The sequence below is a fragment of the Empidonax traillii genome, unplaced genomic scaffold (assembly GCF_003031625.1).
Source record: "Empidonax traillii isolate 1590-97213 ecotype Southwest subspecies unplaced genomic scaffold, ASM303162v1 scaffold409:size521033, whole genome shotgun sequence".
NCBI lineage: Eukaryota > Metazoa > Chordata > Aves > Passeriformes > Tyrannidae > Empidonax > Empidonax traillii.
In genome coordinates, this window is record NW_020955602.1 from 142,642 (window position 1) to 162,888 (window position 20,247).

At 35.9% G+C, this 20,247-nt stretch overlaps 1 protein-coding gene across 8 annotated transcripts in view; it reads left to right on the plus strand.

Moving 5' to 3' along the window:
* SLC39A12 (solute carrier family 39 member 12) overlaps positions 1-20,247 on the plus strand; it is a 33,854-nt gene that overhangs the window by 6,647 nt on the left and 6,960 nt on the right. For 5 of the 8 annotated variants that reach the window (XM_027893870.1, XM_027893873.1, XM_027893876.1 and 2 more), the window contains 8 exons: positions 1,921-2,128; positions 3,503-3,705; positions 7,517-7,688; positions 10,316-10,488; positions 12,248-12,400; positions 13,597-13,707; positions 15,995-16,058; positions 20,068-20,226. In XM_027893870.1, coding sequence (XP_027749671.1) covers positions 1,921-2,128; positions 3,503-3,705; positions 7,517-7,688; positions 10,316-10,488; positions 12,248-12,400; positions 13,597-13,707; positions 15,995-16,058; positions 20,068-20,226 — 1,243 coding nt within the window. Of the gene's footprint in view, positions 1-1,920; positions 2,129-3,502; positions 3,706-7,516; positions 7,689-10,315; positions 10,489-12,247; positions 12,401-13,596; positions 13,708-15,994; positions 16,063-20,067; positions 20,227-20,247 lie in introns of those variants that run through there. The other 3 variants (XM_027893871.1, XM_027893872.1, XM_027893878.1) reach the window with 3 other exon arrangements.

Here is a 20,247-nt window from a genome sequence, read left to right on the forward strand (position 1 = left end):
CAAACAATGGTTTCCTTCAGTTGGAACACATAAATTTGAGAATAATTATCTACCAGCACAGATACGCCTTGTAGAAAGATTGATACAGATTAGCTTAAAGTTGGAAAAAAAAAATAAAACAAAACCAAATTGAGTATTTTCAGCTAAGATCATCCTTACTAGAGTCAGGAAACGTGTAGTGAGTTTTCTCACTGCTGCTGTTTATTTTTCCTTACCTCAGGTAAGGGTCTACAAAATAATAGAATGATATTCTAGAGTTCAAAATCTAAGAAAAACTCTTTTCCTCGTAATGGGCAATAATATAACTTTTTGTCAGTTAGGATGACTCCTGAAGTGCAGATTGACTTCCTGTTTGTAGCCCCTTAGATCTGTTCATAATATTAAGTTAAATTTGATTTTCCTGCAAAGCTTGAATTTGCCCTTTTCTTTTTCTTATAATTAGATTTTAATTTACATTATACTAGAGTAGAGTTTTCTGCACAAACGGAAGATGGGTAGGAGTGCTGGCTGTGTCCAGAATATTGAGGGCCTTCAGTTCCTCTTTCTGTCTTCTTTATGTAATCATTTCCCATCATAAATTATTCATTGACCAGTACTTTTGGTTTTGAGTCTTGGTGAACGTGCTGATTTCCAAGAACTCTAATGGTATCTGAGCAACTGTAAAGAGGCATCAGTGTGTATTTGGAATGTCAAGATAGAATAACAGCCCAGAAAGTGCTTTACTGTGTGTTCTGTTTGTTTATGCTGGCAGTACAATCAGTTGTCAAGCCTGTCCAGTAACTGAAGCTTCACCACTCACTGACCTGAGGGAAAAGAGGTTTTTTTTTTATGAAAGATACTTAAAACATAATAACATAATACTTAGAATCACAACACCTGAGTTATGAAAAAGGGCCAATGATGCAGGGTAGTAATAGAAGAAAAACATTTTTGGTGACAGTGTTTTGGTTTCACAGAAAATATCCTCTTCTCATTCATAGCACCTAATATCTTGTTTGAAATGAGAGATTAAATGTTGGGTTGGGGAAATGTTGATGTGTAATGAATGAACAGGAAAAGAAATGCCAGCCAGCCTCCTCTCTGCAGTGTTTATGGCCTACATACAGAGAGATGAGTATGAATAAAATAAATGACTACTGTACTGGCTCATGTAGTTGTCTTTTTAGTTTAGTTAATATGAGTTAGAAAGAAATATTTTTTGCCTTTATTGTTTTTGTTGTTTCTTTGAAACCCCAATACGTGAAGTGAAAACAAACAAAAAAGGCAAAAATGGAAGAAAACAGGGATAAATTTCCAGGTAACGGAGACAGACCTGCAGGCATCCACACACATGGTTGTACATCACTGACTACTGTTTCTGTTTGGTCACCCAGCAGAGAAGTCACTCTTTATTTGCAAAATTGTATCTTTCCATATTCCCCTCAGATAACTAGTCCATAACAAAATATTGATTCCATGTAATAGATAGGGAACAAAAAGCATTTAGAGAATTCTCACTGAAGTTTAAGATGAAGAATTAAAGTCTATATTATTTAAGTCAATTGCCTGTGCCTTAACAAAAATTCCTCTCTTTTCTGCTGCTTTCTGGAAGTAGAATGTAGATGCAATTGAGGACACTGGAATAATTGAAACAGCATGAAAATAACGCTAAGAGAAAACAACACTAAGCACAAATAACCTGAATGTAAGGACTGTACTTCTTCCCTGCCAGACACAGAACAAAAGTTCAGGATTTTTATGCCTGTTCTCATGAAAATGTCCTTTGTTTCACTGTCCTGTTGTCAATTACAACTTCAATCTTAATTTTTTTCTACTCTGGCTGTCTGTGAAAGTGTTCTCCCCAGTTTGTCCTCTTGTCACTACGATTATTTAAATGGAGGTGACCAGGGTTGTCTTCATGCTGTTTTCTCCTAATTTCAGTGTGTTGATGTGAGCATTCTGGAGAAAAATGCTGATATAATGGACAGAGATGGTGCTGATGAAAACACTCTTCCACGCCTGGCTGCTTTAATCATTACTCTGGCTCTCAAAGGAGTCTGCATGGGGAAAGCAAGTTTGCCTTCCCCAGAATTCTTTATAAAATATATCTTCAGTTCTCTAAACAGTACCACTGAGCTCCAAGTGACAGGTAAGCTATTCATTAATCTCTAGTTAAATTTGCAACACCCATTTTGAGTAAACTATCTTTAAATGCCTAAAGGACTTTTTTGTACTTCATTTTATGTCTTTCATTTTGGAGTTTTTAAATAGTCACTTATAAATTTAAAAACAAGGTTGGAAAAGAAACTCCTTATTTTGATAATTCTCTGAGATGTATAAAGCAAATTGCTATTCAGATTATTACATTTTATTCAACATTAATTTGTAACTGAATTGCTCAGCACTGTCTGAACTACCCAAGAGAGCTCTGAGAGTGGTAATCTAGCTGTGAGGGCAGAGTTCACTGGGGCTTCACTTACCTTGCTTCTTTATGCATATCTTCATACATTGCAGGACTTTTTAAGGGATAGATGGGATAATTCTTGTAAAGTAGCCAGATTAGATACCTTAATTACTCACACCTTGGTGTAGATATACAGATCTGTTTGCTAAAGTAGCCAATAGAAAGTAGTCAAACATCTTATCAGAAGCCCTTTTGTAAGATTTACCCTTAAGATTATACTATTTGTATTTTCTGATTAGCAACATTAAAGGATTATCACATGGAAAGTTTCTTATTCTCATTGACCTAAACTTTGAAATCAATTTGTGGACTGCTTTTGTTCCTAATGGACAAATTAAGGTTTACAGAAACTATCACTATGGTTTTATTTGAAAATGAGGGGGTAAAGAAGGGCATAAGATAGGATCAGGCACACCCCATCAAATAACCAAGCATTTCATCAGCAGAAGCACTCCTTGCACTCAAGCTGTCGTGGGGTACATCCCTGCATTATCTCATGTTTGGATTAGGGATCCTGACTCCCTCCTTCCTATTTCAGTGCTATGAGCAGGCATACTTCTTGATTAACCAAAGGAGAGAGAAAATCTGCTGTCCTGTGTTCCACTTCTGAAATGCAAGAGCAGCACAGTGTCCTGAAGACTGATGTCACAACACACTATAAAGGATCTATATTCTGATCTGATCAGGCCATGAAGACTTAGTGTGGGGTTCCATTTACAGGAAAATTTTAAAAACAGTGAAGTTCTTTAGCAATAACTAGACAACTTCGTAAGAGATTGATGATTAAATGAAAGATGAATTGCCTTTCAGTCCCATCTGTTTTCTTCTGAGACAGTCATAGGCAAAACATCTGGGTGGAGCATGTAAAACAGGAAAGGCTGAGGTGTCTTGAACTTCTAGAGTTGCTAAAATTGCCTCCAGTACCAAACTGAGAAAAGAGTATTAATGAGGAATTGAACTAATATTATAGCTAACAAAATTTTAATAATTATTTTTCGTTTTATCTTTTAAATGTGTATTTTCCCATGGTAACATATCTGTTTTCTAATGAATTACTAGAACTAGAACAACTACTAAATGTGCTTACAGCCAAAAAGACCTGCACTGTAAATGGACAATTCCACAGTCACAAAAGAAGACGTTACGGTCTGGCAATCAGAGATTCTGGAAGAAAAAATACTCCATTCAAAGGAAACCATACAAAAGGAGACTCTCTGAAAGGCTATTTTGAAGATCATGAAAGGAACATAGATTGGGACCAGGTTAATTTACTTTTCTGTTGCTATATTATTGGTCACAAAATTTCAGTAACAAAATGTCAAACTGGTTTGCAAACAGTACATATTTTCTGAGGTAAAATGTATGAGTTTCAAAAAGTGATGTCGATACTGATGGAAATATATTTTTAAATAGTTATATTTTTTTAAATATCAGTTGGGGAAAGAACTTTGTGGATGTTGACTGGGTGATTAAAGTACCTGGGCAGGGCTAACAGAATAGTTGGTGTTACCGGGAATCAGGTGGTTTTTTAAGACACGGATGAGTGTGTTATTAGATATTTCTTGTGCTCTTACATCACAGAGCTTCTAGGGTCCCTTAAATGACCTGGTAGAAAGAAGGATTGTTTTGTAAGAAAAACAAAGTAAATTAAGGTTTTTATGAAAGTTGCTTTTAAAAGGCTTCTGTAAACTGAAGATTGGGCATTTCCAAATTCTCTTAATAGCCATCAGTGGAATCCAGAAGCTTTCTTTAGAAAGTATAGACAGAGTCTTAGCTACTACCCGATATCCTTACTGGGTAGTAAGAAGAATTTAAAGAAGAAGAATTTAAAAAGAAGAATTTAAAAATAAAATGGTATCTATTTTGATGTATATATATAAAATATATACTTCAATGGACACATTTCTATTAATTTCAGATTTTTACAATTTACACTAACTCAGTGACAATGTTTATTCTCCATTTGGGAGAATGAGTGATGTGCAATTGACTTTTGCTGTGTGGTCATTATATGATGTGGAACTGAGACAAATTACACCTGGTTAAATGTCATTCAGATAGATATTTGTCTGTGTAATTTTATTGAATTTGAAATGCATAATCCATCAATTGATTTCTTTATTTCCTGCTGACCACAAAAAAGAATCATGTTGATCATCGTGATGAGGCTTTTAATGGGGTCTCAAAATTACTTTAAATTAAGGTCATTTTAAATATGTTTCATATAAATTTTAAACTAAGAAGGACAGAAATCAGTTATGTCACTCTCTGTAAAAGAAGTAAAATTGTTCTCCAGTAATAGAAAAATTTTTGAAGCTCCGTTTTTGATTTCTTGAACTTCTGTTGAGCTACTGACTGTAGCTCAAAAGATAAGTATCTAGTGGAGTTATCTGAGTCTGAGTAGTCAATGAGAGCCAAATATACGAAAAAAAAATCACTAAGAAACATCTGGAGAGAAGATAATTGCTCTTCTGTATTAATTCCTAGTTTCTCTATTTTTTTCCATTCCTCTTCTTTCTAGCTATATCTATTTCCCTTGACATATTTCATTAGAACACTTTGTGTTTCACTGTTGTGTTGCTAATTTTGTCCCATGTTTTCTGCACTTATAGTGGTTGTGCTCCATTAGTAACAGATTCTGCTACATACAAGAAATTTGCTCATTTATGGCTTGTGTTTGCTAACTACATTAAGATCTGTAATTTAATTTTCAGATAGGAATTATTTGAAACATTATTACAGGAAAAATGTCACTGCTTTCTTTTTAAGTCATCACTGTCTCTATTTTTTAAACGTGTATAAAACAAGAAAGTACCAGGTGATCTAATAAGACAAATGATTTTGAATTCCATTAAACTATGTCACAACATCTATATTCCTTTACTATTTCTCATTAAACAAACACAGATTTTGCAAACTAAAATCATCCATCCATCTAGTTTTTCACATGAAAATATACACATTTTATTTACTTGTTTCTTCAGTATCGTTCTCCAGGAGTTCACATATAGTTGCTTTACTAATGTTGACTTAGTGCTCCGCTTCCCTAAGTTAAAAAGCTTAAAAGGCTGGGACTTGCAAGTGATGTTGAACGGTGCATCCAGTTGGTGGCTGGTCACTAGTGGTGTCCCCCAGGGACATTTCTTGCAGCCCAGGGTGCAGTCAGTGGTCATTGCCACCAGGGCACACCGGTGGCTCACATTCAAGTCATCCATCAGAACCCACCCCAGTGTTTTTTTCTGTAAACCCACCTTCCTTCTGGTCAGTTTTCCCCAGCCTTCATTGATGCATGGGGTTATTCTGTTTGAAGCATATTTGTCTTGGCCGATCATCATGAAGTTCTTGTCAGCCCATTTCTTTGGCTTGTCAAGATCCCTCTAAATAGCAGCCATGCCAGTCAGCATTTCAACTAATTGTTCAGTTGGATTTCACCTGTCATTGCTACCTGGTGCACTCTGTTCCATCACTCAAGTTGTTAGTGAAGGTGTTAAATAGTATCATTCCTGTTCTGACTTTTCAGCAATGCTGCTCGTAATCAACCAACTTGATAGCCACCAACTTGATACCAGATGTTGGTGTTTCCTACTTCCAGTGTTAAAACTTCTGCCTAGAATAGGAAACATTAAGGTCTTTTCCAATGTGGTAACTCTTGCATTGTCTTCACACTCTCCTTTGGCTTGAAGGCAGAACACAGTAGGTCCAGGTGGCAAGATCTTCTCTTATCCTGAAGACTTGAATGTGGTTTCTAAAATAAATTTATCAGTGCTCAATTACTTCAGCTTCTTAGTGAATTTCATGGCATATTTTACTTCACTAATGGATGAGCAACAGCAGGAAGGTGTTGGGTTTTAACTGGGTTACTTAAAAGTAACTATACTTAACTTTTTTTTAAATTCATTTAAACAGCAATTTTATTTCAAAAGAAGCTTAAGCTTCAGTGATTAGGAAGAAGTACTTAAGAATCCCTTGATTCTCAGATGTAGACCAATTTAAATGAAAGAAAAAAATTTTTTTAAATTGAATCACAACTCATCAGATGACATTAAGAAATGAAGATTATTCCTCTAAGTAAGACAACATACTTGATCTGGACTCCTTCTCTTTAAAAGCATTTACAGAAATTTCCACTAGAAGTGTGTTCTAGCGCTAACTGGTCATGCTTTTTCTAGAAGCTTCATCCTGGAGATGGAAAAGCAATTCTTCATGAAAATTTGTTGAAATATAAAGGTTCCCACGAAAAGTTCCTTCTTTTGACAAAGAGATGTTCCCAATAAGAACAAAAAGTAGTTGGAATTCTGAAGTACCTCTAATAATACAATTATTAAGCAATCTTTAGACTAAATTTAGACTATATAACATCTAGTTTGCTGGCCTTAAGTGGCATGCCATTATTTAAAGAATTAAAAAAGTTCCAATTTATTTCCATATCTTACTGAAGATCCAGTACAAGGACAAATCTAAGTATTTCTTCTGATGTAGTATCTTATATTAATAGCACTATTATTACAAACAATGAAGTTTTACATTAATGACTAAGAATATAATTTGTGTTAGCATTAAAAAGAGGGTGGTTGGGCACTGGAACAGGTTCCCCAGGGAAGTGTTCACAGCACCAAGAGTGACAGAGTTCAACAAATGTTTGAATGATATTCTCAGGCACATGGTGTGACTCTTGGGGATGATCCTGTGCAGGGCTAAGGGTTGGACTTAATGATCCTTGTGGGTCCCTTCCAACTCAGAATGTTCTGTGATATTCTGTAAAATATTTAGCACATACAACAATAAAATGTTGAGAGGAATTATTTTGTCAGATCCTTATGGTATTAATCAGGTTCCATAGATATTGTCCTGCTGCATCCCAAAGATTCCGGTCTTTCTGAGATATATAGTAGTATCAAGTTTAATTGGAAAAAAATTGGAATAAATTAAAATAATTGAACTAATTTAATAAAATTTAATTTAAAAAAGAGTATATATACTACCTTGTGTTCTTCTAAGATTCCATATTTAACCTCAACATTAAATGCACGTAGATGCAACATGTTCAGTAACTCTGTATACTCTTCTATAAAGGTTTGTTTCTCTGCCAATGAGCTTGTGAAGATATTTTTGAAAAATGATTCTTCCTCCATTTCCAAGGATCACTTCAAGCAAATCAGTCCAGCTATCATTCAGCAACTTTTAAGTTGTTCATGTCAGCTTCCTGACTTCAAGCAGACAAGGCTACCACCAACAACTGTGGAAAGTGAGTTATGTTGTTATTAACAAAGTACTGCTTAAATTTGGATAAAGAGATGCAGGGACTTAACTCCTGGAGACACTTTATTCATTAATAAACCACAACATGAGGAGATTTATGCACTCTGTAATTTATGCAGATTATAACTTCATAGCATACATCTCAGATAGTAGTACTATATTGAAAAGTGAGGGGATTCAATGGTCTTAATTTTATATTAGATGGAATCTATTTCATTATGTAAGGTTTTAAGGTTTATTCTCTCCATTTGAGGCCTGCTTGATGTCGGCAGGAGGTGGGCCATAACAGGTCCTTATCTGTGGGTTGCAGGGCAGTAAGGACTTTGTGAAATTTTCACCAGATTTATATTGGAATCATTGCATTGCTTACACGTATAGCCTTGAGGTTATATTGCCTGGCATTTTTTACTGTGATGTGGCAACTGCCTGATATAGACAAGTTCTTCATGAATGTTACTCATTTTTCAGCTTGTGATAGTTTACAGCAGAGAAGCTTTGAGAATGTTTCTGTGGGGAGGAAAACATCCAGAAGAACAGTAACAGGGCAGCAGGACTTGTGTGATGGAGCTGGAACAAGAACTGAAAGTATAATCAAATTGTTTCCAGTCACAGTTTTAGCTCTCACACAGCACTGCTTCCAGTGATTTCTGCCCCATCTGTTCCATTGATTCCACTTCTCCTGTAATCAATCCTCCCTCTACCTTATAAAAAAAAAAATCTAAATCTGATATGACCTAAGGGTTTGTTTTTTTTTTTTTTTTTTTTACTTTAAACCACCAGTATCTGGGAAGTGGTTACAAGCCAAGGTGTGCTGGTGTAGTAGAGGGGACATTAATTTTGGTGGGTCATTTAGTAGTCAGGAATGAGCAAAAAGGAAAGGTTGTCTTACCATAATCACCTGCACCTAGAGCAGCACTTTTTAGGCTACAAATCAGTGTTTCCAATACCTATGTCTTTTAGGAGCTATTAAACTTTCCCCACATCCTGCTGGCCAACAATCCATATGGAACAGCATATAAATTAAAAAAGCATGGAAGGACTCTCATGGATATCCCAATAATGGTTATAGGAGAAAAAAAAAACCATACAGAATAGGAAAAATCAGTATGAGTCTTCAATAGGCAGCAGTCCTTCCCAATGAATTCTCTCTTCTCATTACCTGAACACTTTTCAATCTTTACTGCTTTGATCTTTTCTATGCTACACAGATATGACCATTTTTCAGATCAGGAATCAAGGGAGAAAGAAGGAAAAGAAAGGAATTTAACCAGGTCAAATGCAAGGTTAATTAAAAATTCACTGTTAAGTAGGATCCTTCCAAATCTAAAGCTATCAGCTTAATCAATATTTTAGTGATCTCATAAATGTGAGAGATGAGAAAAACTGAACTATTCAAGTGCAGAATATAATTAATAAGAGCCCTTTTTGCAGTGCTTTTCCTCTGCTTTTTGACAATGGAAGATTTCTATGACCACAGGAACACTTCTGCTGTCTTGATACAGATAAAGACTCCATGTTTGACCTATGTGTGACATAGTGACCTGAGCATGGGCTGATTAATTATATTCTCAGTTTTATTTTACTGACAGGCTGCGCTTTTTTGACTAAGTCAAAAAAGGTCACTAAGACCTTCCATAAATATCTACTATACCCTGTATTTGGATTTGCAGTCTGTGAAATTTAATGTCTGATTTTACGAGGTGCTGAGCACTTACAGTGCTTTTAAAGTGAGAAACATTAAGTGACAGTTTTGAATATTTTGTCATTAGTTCCTTTATGAGTGTTTCTCTTCACTGTTTTACCTCCACCATAAGATTTCATACAGATTAATCAGGATTTAGGTTGTGCAAAAGGTTGGAGGTGTGAGTGACATGTAACTCGGAAAAAAAAAAAATCTGAGTAACCTTCAAAAAATCCAAGTAACCTGAGAAAAATGAATTGGTGGTCCTGACGTGGTAACTGAAGGTATGTCTGTCCACGGCAGATTTGTAATATAATTTGGACCAAAATGTTTATGCTTACAACCATAATTAGATCGCTACATCCATTTGAGATTTTACACCTTGGTTTGTTTACAAAAAACCAGAGAGCAATAAACCCCAAGACAAACAAGTGATGCACAATACAATTGTTCACCACCTGCTGATTGATGCCCAGCCCATCCCTGAGCAGCAATCATCCCCTCCCAGCCAACTCCCCCAGTTTATATACTGGGCATTACATTCTGTGGTGTGAAATAGCCCTTTGGCCAGTTCAGGTCAGCTGTCCTGGCTGTGCTTCCCCCAGCTTATTCTGCCCCTCCACACTGGCAGAGCATGAGACACCGAAAAATCCTTGACTCAGGGTAAGCACTACTTAGCAACAACCAAAATATCAGTGTGTTATCAACATTATTCTCATATTGAATCTAAAACACTGCACTGTACCAGCTTCTAGGAAAATTAACTCAATCCCAGCTGAAACCAGACAATGAATCACTTCTCCCATGTGCTTGTGCATAGAGGTGTCAAAACATACCCTCAAAACCAATTACAAATACAAACCAAATACTTAAACACAAATACTGGATTATTAAAGGCGCCCTTGTTTTGTTTCATTTGTTTTCCCCTACAGAATATGGTTACAGCACTGTTGCTGTTTTACTTATTACTATTGGATCTATGTTTGGTACAACTCTCATTTTATTTAACTCCTGTCAAGAAATCTATACACTCATTTTACAGCTGTTTGTCGGTTTGGCTGTTGGAACCCTTTCTGGAGATGCATTGCTACATCTTATTCCTCAAGTAAGTAAGAGACACTTCAGTAATTTTAAAATGTTGGCACATATGCATGTGTGCATGTACGCACAGAGAAGTTTTATTTAAACCTGGATAATGCTCATCTGTTTATAAATAAAGCTTCCCATGAAACCTACCCAGCACTCCAGTTACATTTGCACTCTGTAGTTCAGAGAGAGGTTACATGTAGTAAGAAGCTGAAATCTATGAATGATGAAATCAAAGAAAATAGGATTCCTATTTTCAAAACAAACTTTTCAGAAACCCCACAAGTCCTGTGCAAGCCAAGTTTCTAGATGTGTATTAATTTCTGTCGTGAGGCATATTCTGTAACATGTTAAAGAGAAATTTTTTGAGGGTTGTATGAAGCATCCACAGTCCCCTCCACATGTTTTTCCAGAGAACCAAGAACTGTCAGTCTCGAAGTGTAATAAAATTTGTGCTATGATCTTGTCCTAAGTTCATAAAATAAATTTTAAGAACAGGATAGCATGCAAAACAGAGCCAAATTTTCCATTGTGTATTCATTTACTTTTGACTGAGTCTCCTCTGATAAGACACAGACGTTATGAGTAGAATTCTAGTGATTGTAGAAAGAGAGCTTCACAGCTTCACTTGAGATTCTGGCCAAAATATTCTTTGTACTCAATGCATCATCTCTGGAAGCAAAATTGGGAGAATGGTTTAAGGAAGGCAATTCTCAGTGAATGTCAGACAAATGCATTTATTTTAGAAATACCTTTGGAGTGTGAAAGTGTTCTCCTTCACCAGTTTTAAGTGATGTCTCCAGTAGTCTTTAAAGAGCTCACTTTCAGAGAGCAAAGGGAGGGCTGCCGTGCTGCGCCACTGGGGGAAAAATGGAAGTACACCCACCAGTAGAAATGGATTTATGCATTAGCTATGCATAAATTAATTTATACATTGTTTTCACAGAACCACAGACTAGTTAGGGTTGGAAAGAACCTCTGTAGATCACCTAGTCCAACCTCCTGCCAAGGCAGGGTGACCTAGAGTAGATGACACAGGATCGCAGATGACAACTGGGTTTTGAATGTCTCCAGAGAGGGAGACTGCACAACCTCCCCAGGCAGCCTGTTCCAGTACTCTGCCACCTCAGTGGAAAGGAGTTCTTACTCGTGTTGATGTGGAGCTTCTTGTGTTTTAGTTTATGGCCATTACTCCTTGTCCTATTGCTGGGCACCACTAAAAAGAGTCTGGCACCATCTCTTGGCACCAGCCTTTGAGATATTTGTATGAATTGAAGAAATCCTCTCTTAATCTTCTCTAGATTAAAGAGGCCCATCTCCCCCAGTCTCACCTCATAAGAGACATATTCCTGACCCCTTATCATCTTTGTGGTCCTCTGCTGGACCGTCTCCAGTCGCTCCTTGTCTATTATCAATATGAAGCTTACATATTAAGATGATGCAAGTAATTTTTTATAGACTTTATAGACCAATTTACTACAAATGAGAGATATATAAATGTGTGCGTGTATATATACACACACACATACTTAAAGGGCAATTTCATAAAATATAATGTTACTTCCACCACTGAGAGATGAGGAAGTATAGCGGAGTCTGCTAATAATTAATTTCATTATCTACTATTCAGAGGATTAGCTCAAAACACAATTTAAATTTGAAAGAACTGGGGAAAGAAAATTTTGAGAATAAATTGAATTAAAACATGGTGGCTTGCTCTCGCAAAAATTAAAACATTGTCATTTCTTTTTTTTTTAACTCTATCTGTTTTATTTTAGACTCTAGGTTTACATAAACATGAAGCACAAGACATAGAACATTTCTATGAGGGAAAAGAATATATTTGGAAACTTTTGGGAATAATTGGAGGAATTCATGGATTTTTTCTGATAGAAAAGTGTTTCTTTCTTTTAGTAACACCACGTGAACAGGTAAAGCTTTCTACAATTTATCCTTTAAAAATATCTTTTGAGACTTTACAGTGCACAAAATGTTAAAATTATTGTGGAAAATAATTATTATTTGTGTGAGATAAATGAAGCATTGATAATTGCTTTCCTAAGTGTTCCTTCCAGATTGACCTTCAATTTCTACTTTGCTTTACTCTATGGACTGTGCATGCTACATGAATGTGTTCAATATATTTATAACTCAAGAAGGGAACAGTTAATCGAATGTGTTCCACAAGCATGCATTTTGTGACTCATATTGGAGCAGGTGAAAATTATGTATCCATGTGAAATAGCAATGACAGTTGTTTACTGTAGGCCCTGTTTGAAAAGGAGAAAGACATAGATGTAAGCCGAAGATATTTTAAAGAATTATATCTTTAAATTTTCAAATTGTCTTTGATCTCAATGCTTTGAAAATCTAATATGTATGTTGCAGTCAGCAGGACCCAATCTCTTATATTAATACTTACTCCTTGCTCACTGCCCTATTTATAGTAATTCTATTACTTTATTTCAGTGTGAATGGAGCCTGAAAATATGATTATGCATGAAGATACAATGTAACACAAAATGTGATGGCTCATTAGGTTTCTCAGCATAAGACACAATCTTAATGTAACTTAAGAAGGCTAAACCTTTGCTTGTTCTGTTTTACAGGGTGTGCAAAGAATGGCCTGACTTAGATACGCAGCAATGAGTTCCTATTCCCACTATCTTTAAGTCAGCCATAAGAATATTGTGTGAGATTATTAGAATGAGAATATTTTTATGCTGGTGATGTTTTAGTTTTGTGGTAGAAAAGGAGTCCTTTTTGTTACTTATATGGGAGAAGGACTTTATCGCACATTTTTGTTTTAACTTTTTCTACTGAGAACTAGATTAATTCTCAGAGTTAGTTTTTGTATCCATATCAGCTTAAAATTTTAATTTGATTTTTAAAACAAATTAAGTTTTATTACACCAGTATGGTTGTCACTGATTTATCTGATTCGATTTTCAGGGTGTTTTAAGAAAATAAGCATCAGGAAATAGTTGATGCCAGTCAACAATATTTTAAATAGATTTTGTTTTGAAAAAAATTAATTCTTAAAAATGCTAAATTTTCACAAAAGGCTGAGGAATACTGCACCTGTGTTCAGGGGTTTCAGAACTAATTGCAAAGCATCTTCATTCAGCAGGGCCTTTCTTTAGTTAATGGGCACTGGGGACATTCCCATGATCTTCCAGTGGAATCTGACTTAAATGAACATTCAGGCAGAGGCAAATCTACTTCAACCATACAGTTGGTAGGTTACCGATATGACATACTTCCCTGATTTCATGTTCTTCTTTCTCTATTCCTAAAAAAAAAAAAAATGACCCAAATTAATGTAATAAATCAGTAATTTTCCAGTTTCTATTGATTTGTTGTTTATTACATGACATGATTATTAGGAATCTCTAGATTTTGAATTCTATAATGTGCTTTTACAGAGATTTCAAGTGAAGATTTTTGCAATAACTTTTCTTAAGTGTGTATCACATTGATATAACAATTCACTTCCTGTGCTACAGTTTGTTGATAAAATTCTTTCAGATTTTCCTTCTTTTAAAAAACTGATTATATGTATAGGCAGTTTCTTCCAGGGAAAAACTTCAGGATTTTCTGTAGTGAGAGTTCAGTGCATAATTAGTGAATAGATTAAATATTGGACTGTTCTCGGGCATTTTTTTCCACAGATTTGAGTAGTAGCATAAGCAAGTTGGATATATGGGAATGGTGCTTACCTATAAAAAGTTACACAGTTTTATATTGGCCTGTAGATAGTATCCAGACAGACAAATCCTTGCAAACTACATTGACTCATAACTCTTTACCTGTTTTCTCTTTTTTTTTCTTTTTCCCAACAAATCTCCTTAGTTTATATGCAGTATCTACATACACAGGTTATTTAAATCAGTTTCTCCAGAGATCCATAATTTGAACTCCATTTTACTAATTTAGTTTTGATGATCAAGAGTCTCGTGAGTCACTGCTAGTCTTTAAAACACAGTTGGGAAACTCTCAATTGAAAACGGAGCAAACAGATGAGTGAAACATATTTACTAATTTGTGAGCCACATCATAGCTTCCTGTTTGTGATAATAAATGATCATGTCATCCCACTCAGTTGCAAGATCCCCCCCAAAGTTCTGTATAGATCACATGAATTATCCTGGCTTAGCTGGTTTGCACAAGAGCAGCCAATTTTTCAGAATCATGTGAGTAATACTAAGACAAACATTAGTTGACTAAGAAAAACTTATAAGTCTTTCAGGTCAGTGATTAGTCTTGCAGTTTTGACTCAGAGTTCAAAGAAGTGGCATGTGAATAAATATTATAGGAGAAGCAGAACAGTTACTGGAATTCATGTGACTGGCTGTAATCACAGGAATTAAAGATTTATTTTTCCTTTAAAATGTAGAATTTGAAAAACACTTTTTCTCCTTTTCTCTTCATACTTCTGCAGCACATATCCCCCATCACAAGCAAGCTAATACGAGCCAATTAACATATTCTATTTTCTATATAAACATACATCTCTGCTACAGTTTTTGGAGTGGTAGCTGCTGTCTCTAACACAGAACTCTTGTGCTGTTTTTGACTCTTCACCAGCTACCATAATAGGTATATTTTCTGGTAAAAAAAAAAAAAAGAGAAATTATAAATTTAGTTTTTCTAGATTCGAGCAAACAAGTTATCTCTCCCTCACATGAAATTCTAATAATTTCTCTAGACAGAAGGCAAAGCCCCATGGAGGTAGGGAGAGTGAGAGATTACTCATGTTCTCCCTTCTCTCCCCATAGTTGCAATATCTGTTAATTAAACATTGGGGCAGATGCATCACATTAACTCTCTAGGATAAGGATGAAGATAAGTCTCTTTTTTCACTTGAAATAAGGGTAAATGTCTCTCCTTGTAGTAAAGTGTACTCATGTGCTGCTATGCCCAGCCAGTGATGCCTAGTGCTGAGACAAAGCCCAGATAAAAGACAGGAGTCAGGGCACTGGAGGTTGCACCACACTGAAGAAAAGCCCCTATATTTTGAAAGGGGGTGAAACCTACCTATGATCATCTTTCTTAGTCTTGTGTTTTCACAGAGTAGGTGTGAGGAACATGAATGCCAAAGAGATTCTACCTATTTTTCCTTGGAAATCCTACGGACATTTTCTCCATCAGGAAACCACAGTTCTAGTCATGACAAAATCAAAACGTATAATTTGAATTATAGTCTCCTTTTTAGTCTTGCATTTGGCTCAGATTTGTAGGTATTCAAGCAGATATATGGTTTTCTTGGACTACCACAGTGTTTATAAATATCTTCCTACCTGAAAGAGACTATAATCTTTTCTGGGCCAGGGAGATTTCTTTCTCATGTATTTCTGCAGAACCAATCACACTGCCAGTGGTCAACAAATTATTCTAATTCTGTGCAAATAACAACTGACTATCTTTTATTCAAATAGCTTGAACCTAGTTGATATTTTCCAGTATTTATAGCAGTAATTGGAAGAGCCCTTTAACACTGATCCATTATCTTTGCTTTTAACTAGAGAAGCCCAGAAGATTCTGAATCTGCTGAAGATCCTCCAGAGAGCAAGGCCATCAACAAAAAAAGTTAGTATCAATAAAAAGATAAGACAAGTAACAGGAAAGTCTTTCAGACCTAAGATGGAATTGAAAGTGTGAAGCTGGCTTAGCTCTGTGTGTGCTATGTGCTACATCACAACATCTGATGGCGCCTGGCTACATAATTTAATCTCTTCTTAAAGACCTTCGCAGCTGCCAGCCCTGTAATTGTGAAGTTCATTAGTCTTATACTGTCCTTGCTTTAGTGTTTGTTATCTCACTCTTGCAATCTATTTTTCTAAAGCCTTTGCTTAAAGGGAAACATTCAAAAATTAATACAAACCAGATTTTTATAATTGTAAAACTTAGCTCAAGGCTTTTATCTCCGAAGGTGGTGAAATGATTGCTTTGTTGTCTCACTATACTAATATAATTCTGCTTACTTCTTCTCTTACACAGTAAAGCAATATCCTCTTTAAACCAGTAATGATTCGCTACAGGTGTGGAATTACAGGCTCATGATGGCTCTCAGTTTTAGTATAATCTGTTTTCTTCAGACAGCTTCAGATAATACCTGTCTTCCGTGTTTGTTGCTGCTTAATAAAAAAAAAATAAAAAAAGGAAAATAGAGCATAAGTCAAATTCTGCCTTTGACTGCACCTTGTGACCTTGGTAAATTCAGCTGAGTTGCAGTCATTCACCTGAGGGAATAATATTTTATTGGAAATCAGTTTATCTACTATAATCAGCTCCCCTTAATTTTGTGATCTCAGATCTCAGGTCATCAGTGTGATTTATTTAATGATGTCAGTATCTTCTAGGTTTTTAATGTTCTCCTCTGTCCTTGTGGACTTAATTTCCATTTCTGAGGCATTGGAAATCTGGATTTTCATTTCTTCTGTCTCGGCTCTCCAGTAGTACACAATCCAGTGCCACTTTGAGTTTGACTACATAGTTCATCTCTAGATATTTCCATTTAATTCAATCATCATTATGTGCTAAGTACAAACCAGTTTCTAGCGATCTCAATCTTATCTGTTCCAAGTAACTAACTTTGTGATAGTTTCTCAGTGATCTTCTTTCTTTGGTGTCATTTTACCCTGATACCTCAGTCTTACCACCATATTAGAAATCAGTAGGGAAGAGGGGCATATTTTGGGGTTTGGGGTCTGTTTTGTTTGGGTTTGAGTTTTGTTTTGTTGGACTTGGGGTTTTTTTGTGAATACGTAATTTCAGCAGACACTGATCTCTTTGCTGAGCAGTAACAAAGTTATGTCTGGGAAGGTTTAGGTTGGATCTCAGAAAAATTTCTTCACCTAGAGGGTGGTTGGTCACTGCAATAGGCTCCCCAAGGCAGTGGTCACAGCACCAAGCCTGACAGAATTCAAAAAGCATTTGGACAATACTCTTGGGCACATGGTGTGACTTTTGGGAAGGGTCCTGTGCAGGGCCAGGAGTTGGACTCAAAGATCCTTGTGGGTCCCTTCCAACTCAGCATATTCATTGATTCTGTGAAAATTTGTATTTTTAGGGTTCTTTTAAATAGCTAAGTGCATAAACATACTTGGGTATCTTGTTACTGAGCTAAACTTTTAGGTGCTTTTTCCCCAGAACTGAATGGAATCTGCAGCTTTAAGACAGAAGCCTGACATTTCCTCTGCTGGGAGGCTTCACTGTAAATGTATATGAAGTAAGACTGAAAATGGAGTCAGTCACCTTAGATAGCCAGTGACTCAAAAAGCAAGAAGCTTTCTGAAGAGAATGATGTCTCACAAGCCCTCTCCTCTTTTATCCACATTTATTCTGTCAATATCTGAAAAGACCAAACAGTAGCATTTTATATCTGGTATACTCAGTGACACTTTATATTTACTAGAAATATTTTTTCAGTGTGAGGCATTGAAACATTGGAAAAATATCTATTTATGGATCAATGTTTGCTTTAAACTCTTATTCAAAACTTTAAAAGTGTAATCTATCATCAAAGTCCTGCACCCATTAGTTTTGGAGTTTTTACGAAAATTATGGAATAGAATTTGCTATGAGTTCTGATCCCCTAGTTAAGCAGAAAAAAATATAAAAAATAAGTGTCAGGTTTTTAGAGAAGAAGAGGCTTCGTAGAAATAGTTCAGATAATAAGTTTATAGTTAATAGTTTCTGTTGAAATATAACACAGTGAGATTATTGCCAGTAACAAAGCTGTTTAAAATATGCTGAAAGTAAATTAAGATAAACATTCAGATTTGTTTATACATGCATCTTCTTAAGTTTCTGTCAAGTAAGTTCACCAAGATTGCATCTGTAATTGTGCCATAATGCTAACCTGATCCCTATGTTACATTACATACAACGTGCTGGAGTGAGTTCCAGTAATCATGGTATATCTTCTTAACAATAAGATACTTGAACAAAACAGACTAGTAAGATCTCAGGGGAGGCCACAATTTTGTCCTTACTAGTACTTATTACAAATCACAAACTTAATGTAGTGCAGCAATCTATTATTTCTATGTAATTCATGCTCTGCACTATTGATTATAAACTGCCCATAGTGTTTAGAAAGAACTGTGCAAGCTGGGGAAATCCACGTCCGGCTCTGTAAGCTGGTAGGAAAATCTAACAAGCCTGCCAATTCTTCTGAACCCGCAGAGCTCCCAGGCAACTAGGGAGGATTTTCTGAATACGGTTGTTAAGCTTTTATGTGCTGCATGTTTTTTTTTTATAATAGTCTGAAGACTGCATTTCTAGCCAGTTTCTGTAAGAAAAACATCTCCCCCGCCACTGTAAAATAGTCATCTCTGAGAAATATTACTGAAGTGAAACCTTGTAATAACTATATTCAGGCAGTTTTGTGCAGCTGCACATTAGGTCCTTAGTCTGTCATATTATGACTATGAGGGGTCATCAAAAGTCAGGAAAATACATATTTAGGGCCCAAATCACAACCCTGCTGCTTCAGGCATGAAACCAAGCATTTTCAAAGTGTTCTGTCCCTTCCGTGTAGAGGGAAGCTGGATGAGTTTCCTGAGAAATATTAGGCAGTCCTGCTTGTGAGACTGTGGATAAAATTAATAAAACAAAGTACAGGATAGGGAAGCCAATTATGTGTTGTAAAGTTTAGACATTGAACCTTTATGGACCCTTGTTGCTACTTGAAGAGATAAACTCTTTCCCTGTGAATCCATTCAGCATGCCACCCAGCTGTCTGTGCTACAGGCTAGACAGACTGTCCCTAATTCCCTAGCTTGATTTCAGTGCTTGCATCCCTAGTAGCACCTTTCCACATATGTCATATGTCTGATCATGAACAGCCAGTATACTGTTCCACACTAAAATGAGGTCACAGAACAGAACAGAATGGGAAAGACAAATAGCAATCTGCACCCATGAGTGGTGCTCCAGATAGGAGTATTATGAGCATAACAGCCATTAATTGATTGGAACAAACTTTGGAAATAAGCATGCTGTAACCCTGTAGTAATAGTGATACTCCAAGGCTTGTTGTCTTTCAGCTCTATCTTTCACTGAAACACAGTCTCATAAAAAAACAGACCCTGCAAATATTATTTCATGTTAGCAAGCTTTACAGGATTAAAACAATCAGCTGCCTGAGACCAAATATTCATCTTCACTATAGCTGTGCAGTTTTGTGAGTTCCAGAAAAATAACATCTAGGAGTAACATCTAGGAAAACTTGTGTGAATTTTGAAAAATAAAAAATGGTTAATAGAAACTCTTATGATGCATTCTGAGACTAGACTTAAACCTAACTTTTTGTCTAATAGTTGACCTAGTAAGTATTAGGAAGTTGCGTCCTGGTATTTGCATCTCTGAATTGTACCGCAACTCACTTTTTTTGTTTCAAATGTTTTGAAGGAAATATAATAACAAGGGAAAAGGAGTTAAACACTATTTTCCTCTAACTATTATGACTTCTCATAATGTTATATGCAAAGTCACCAAAAATCAAAGAATTGGTAAATAACAAAAATTACAACATCTGTCTGTGTTAAAACTTCTGGGCTTTTTATTTGTTTGTTTGTTTGTCTTTTCTGAGGTAAGAAAATCAGCTTGTTAGCAATAATGGTTCTGGTGGGTGACAGTCTTCACAATTTTGCTGATGGCCTGGTAATAGGAGCAGCATTCTCATCCTCAACAGAAACAGGTGTGACAACGACTGTTGCTATTTTATGCCATGAAATTCCTCATGAAATGGGTAAGAAATATATATATATAT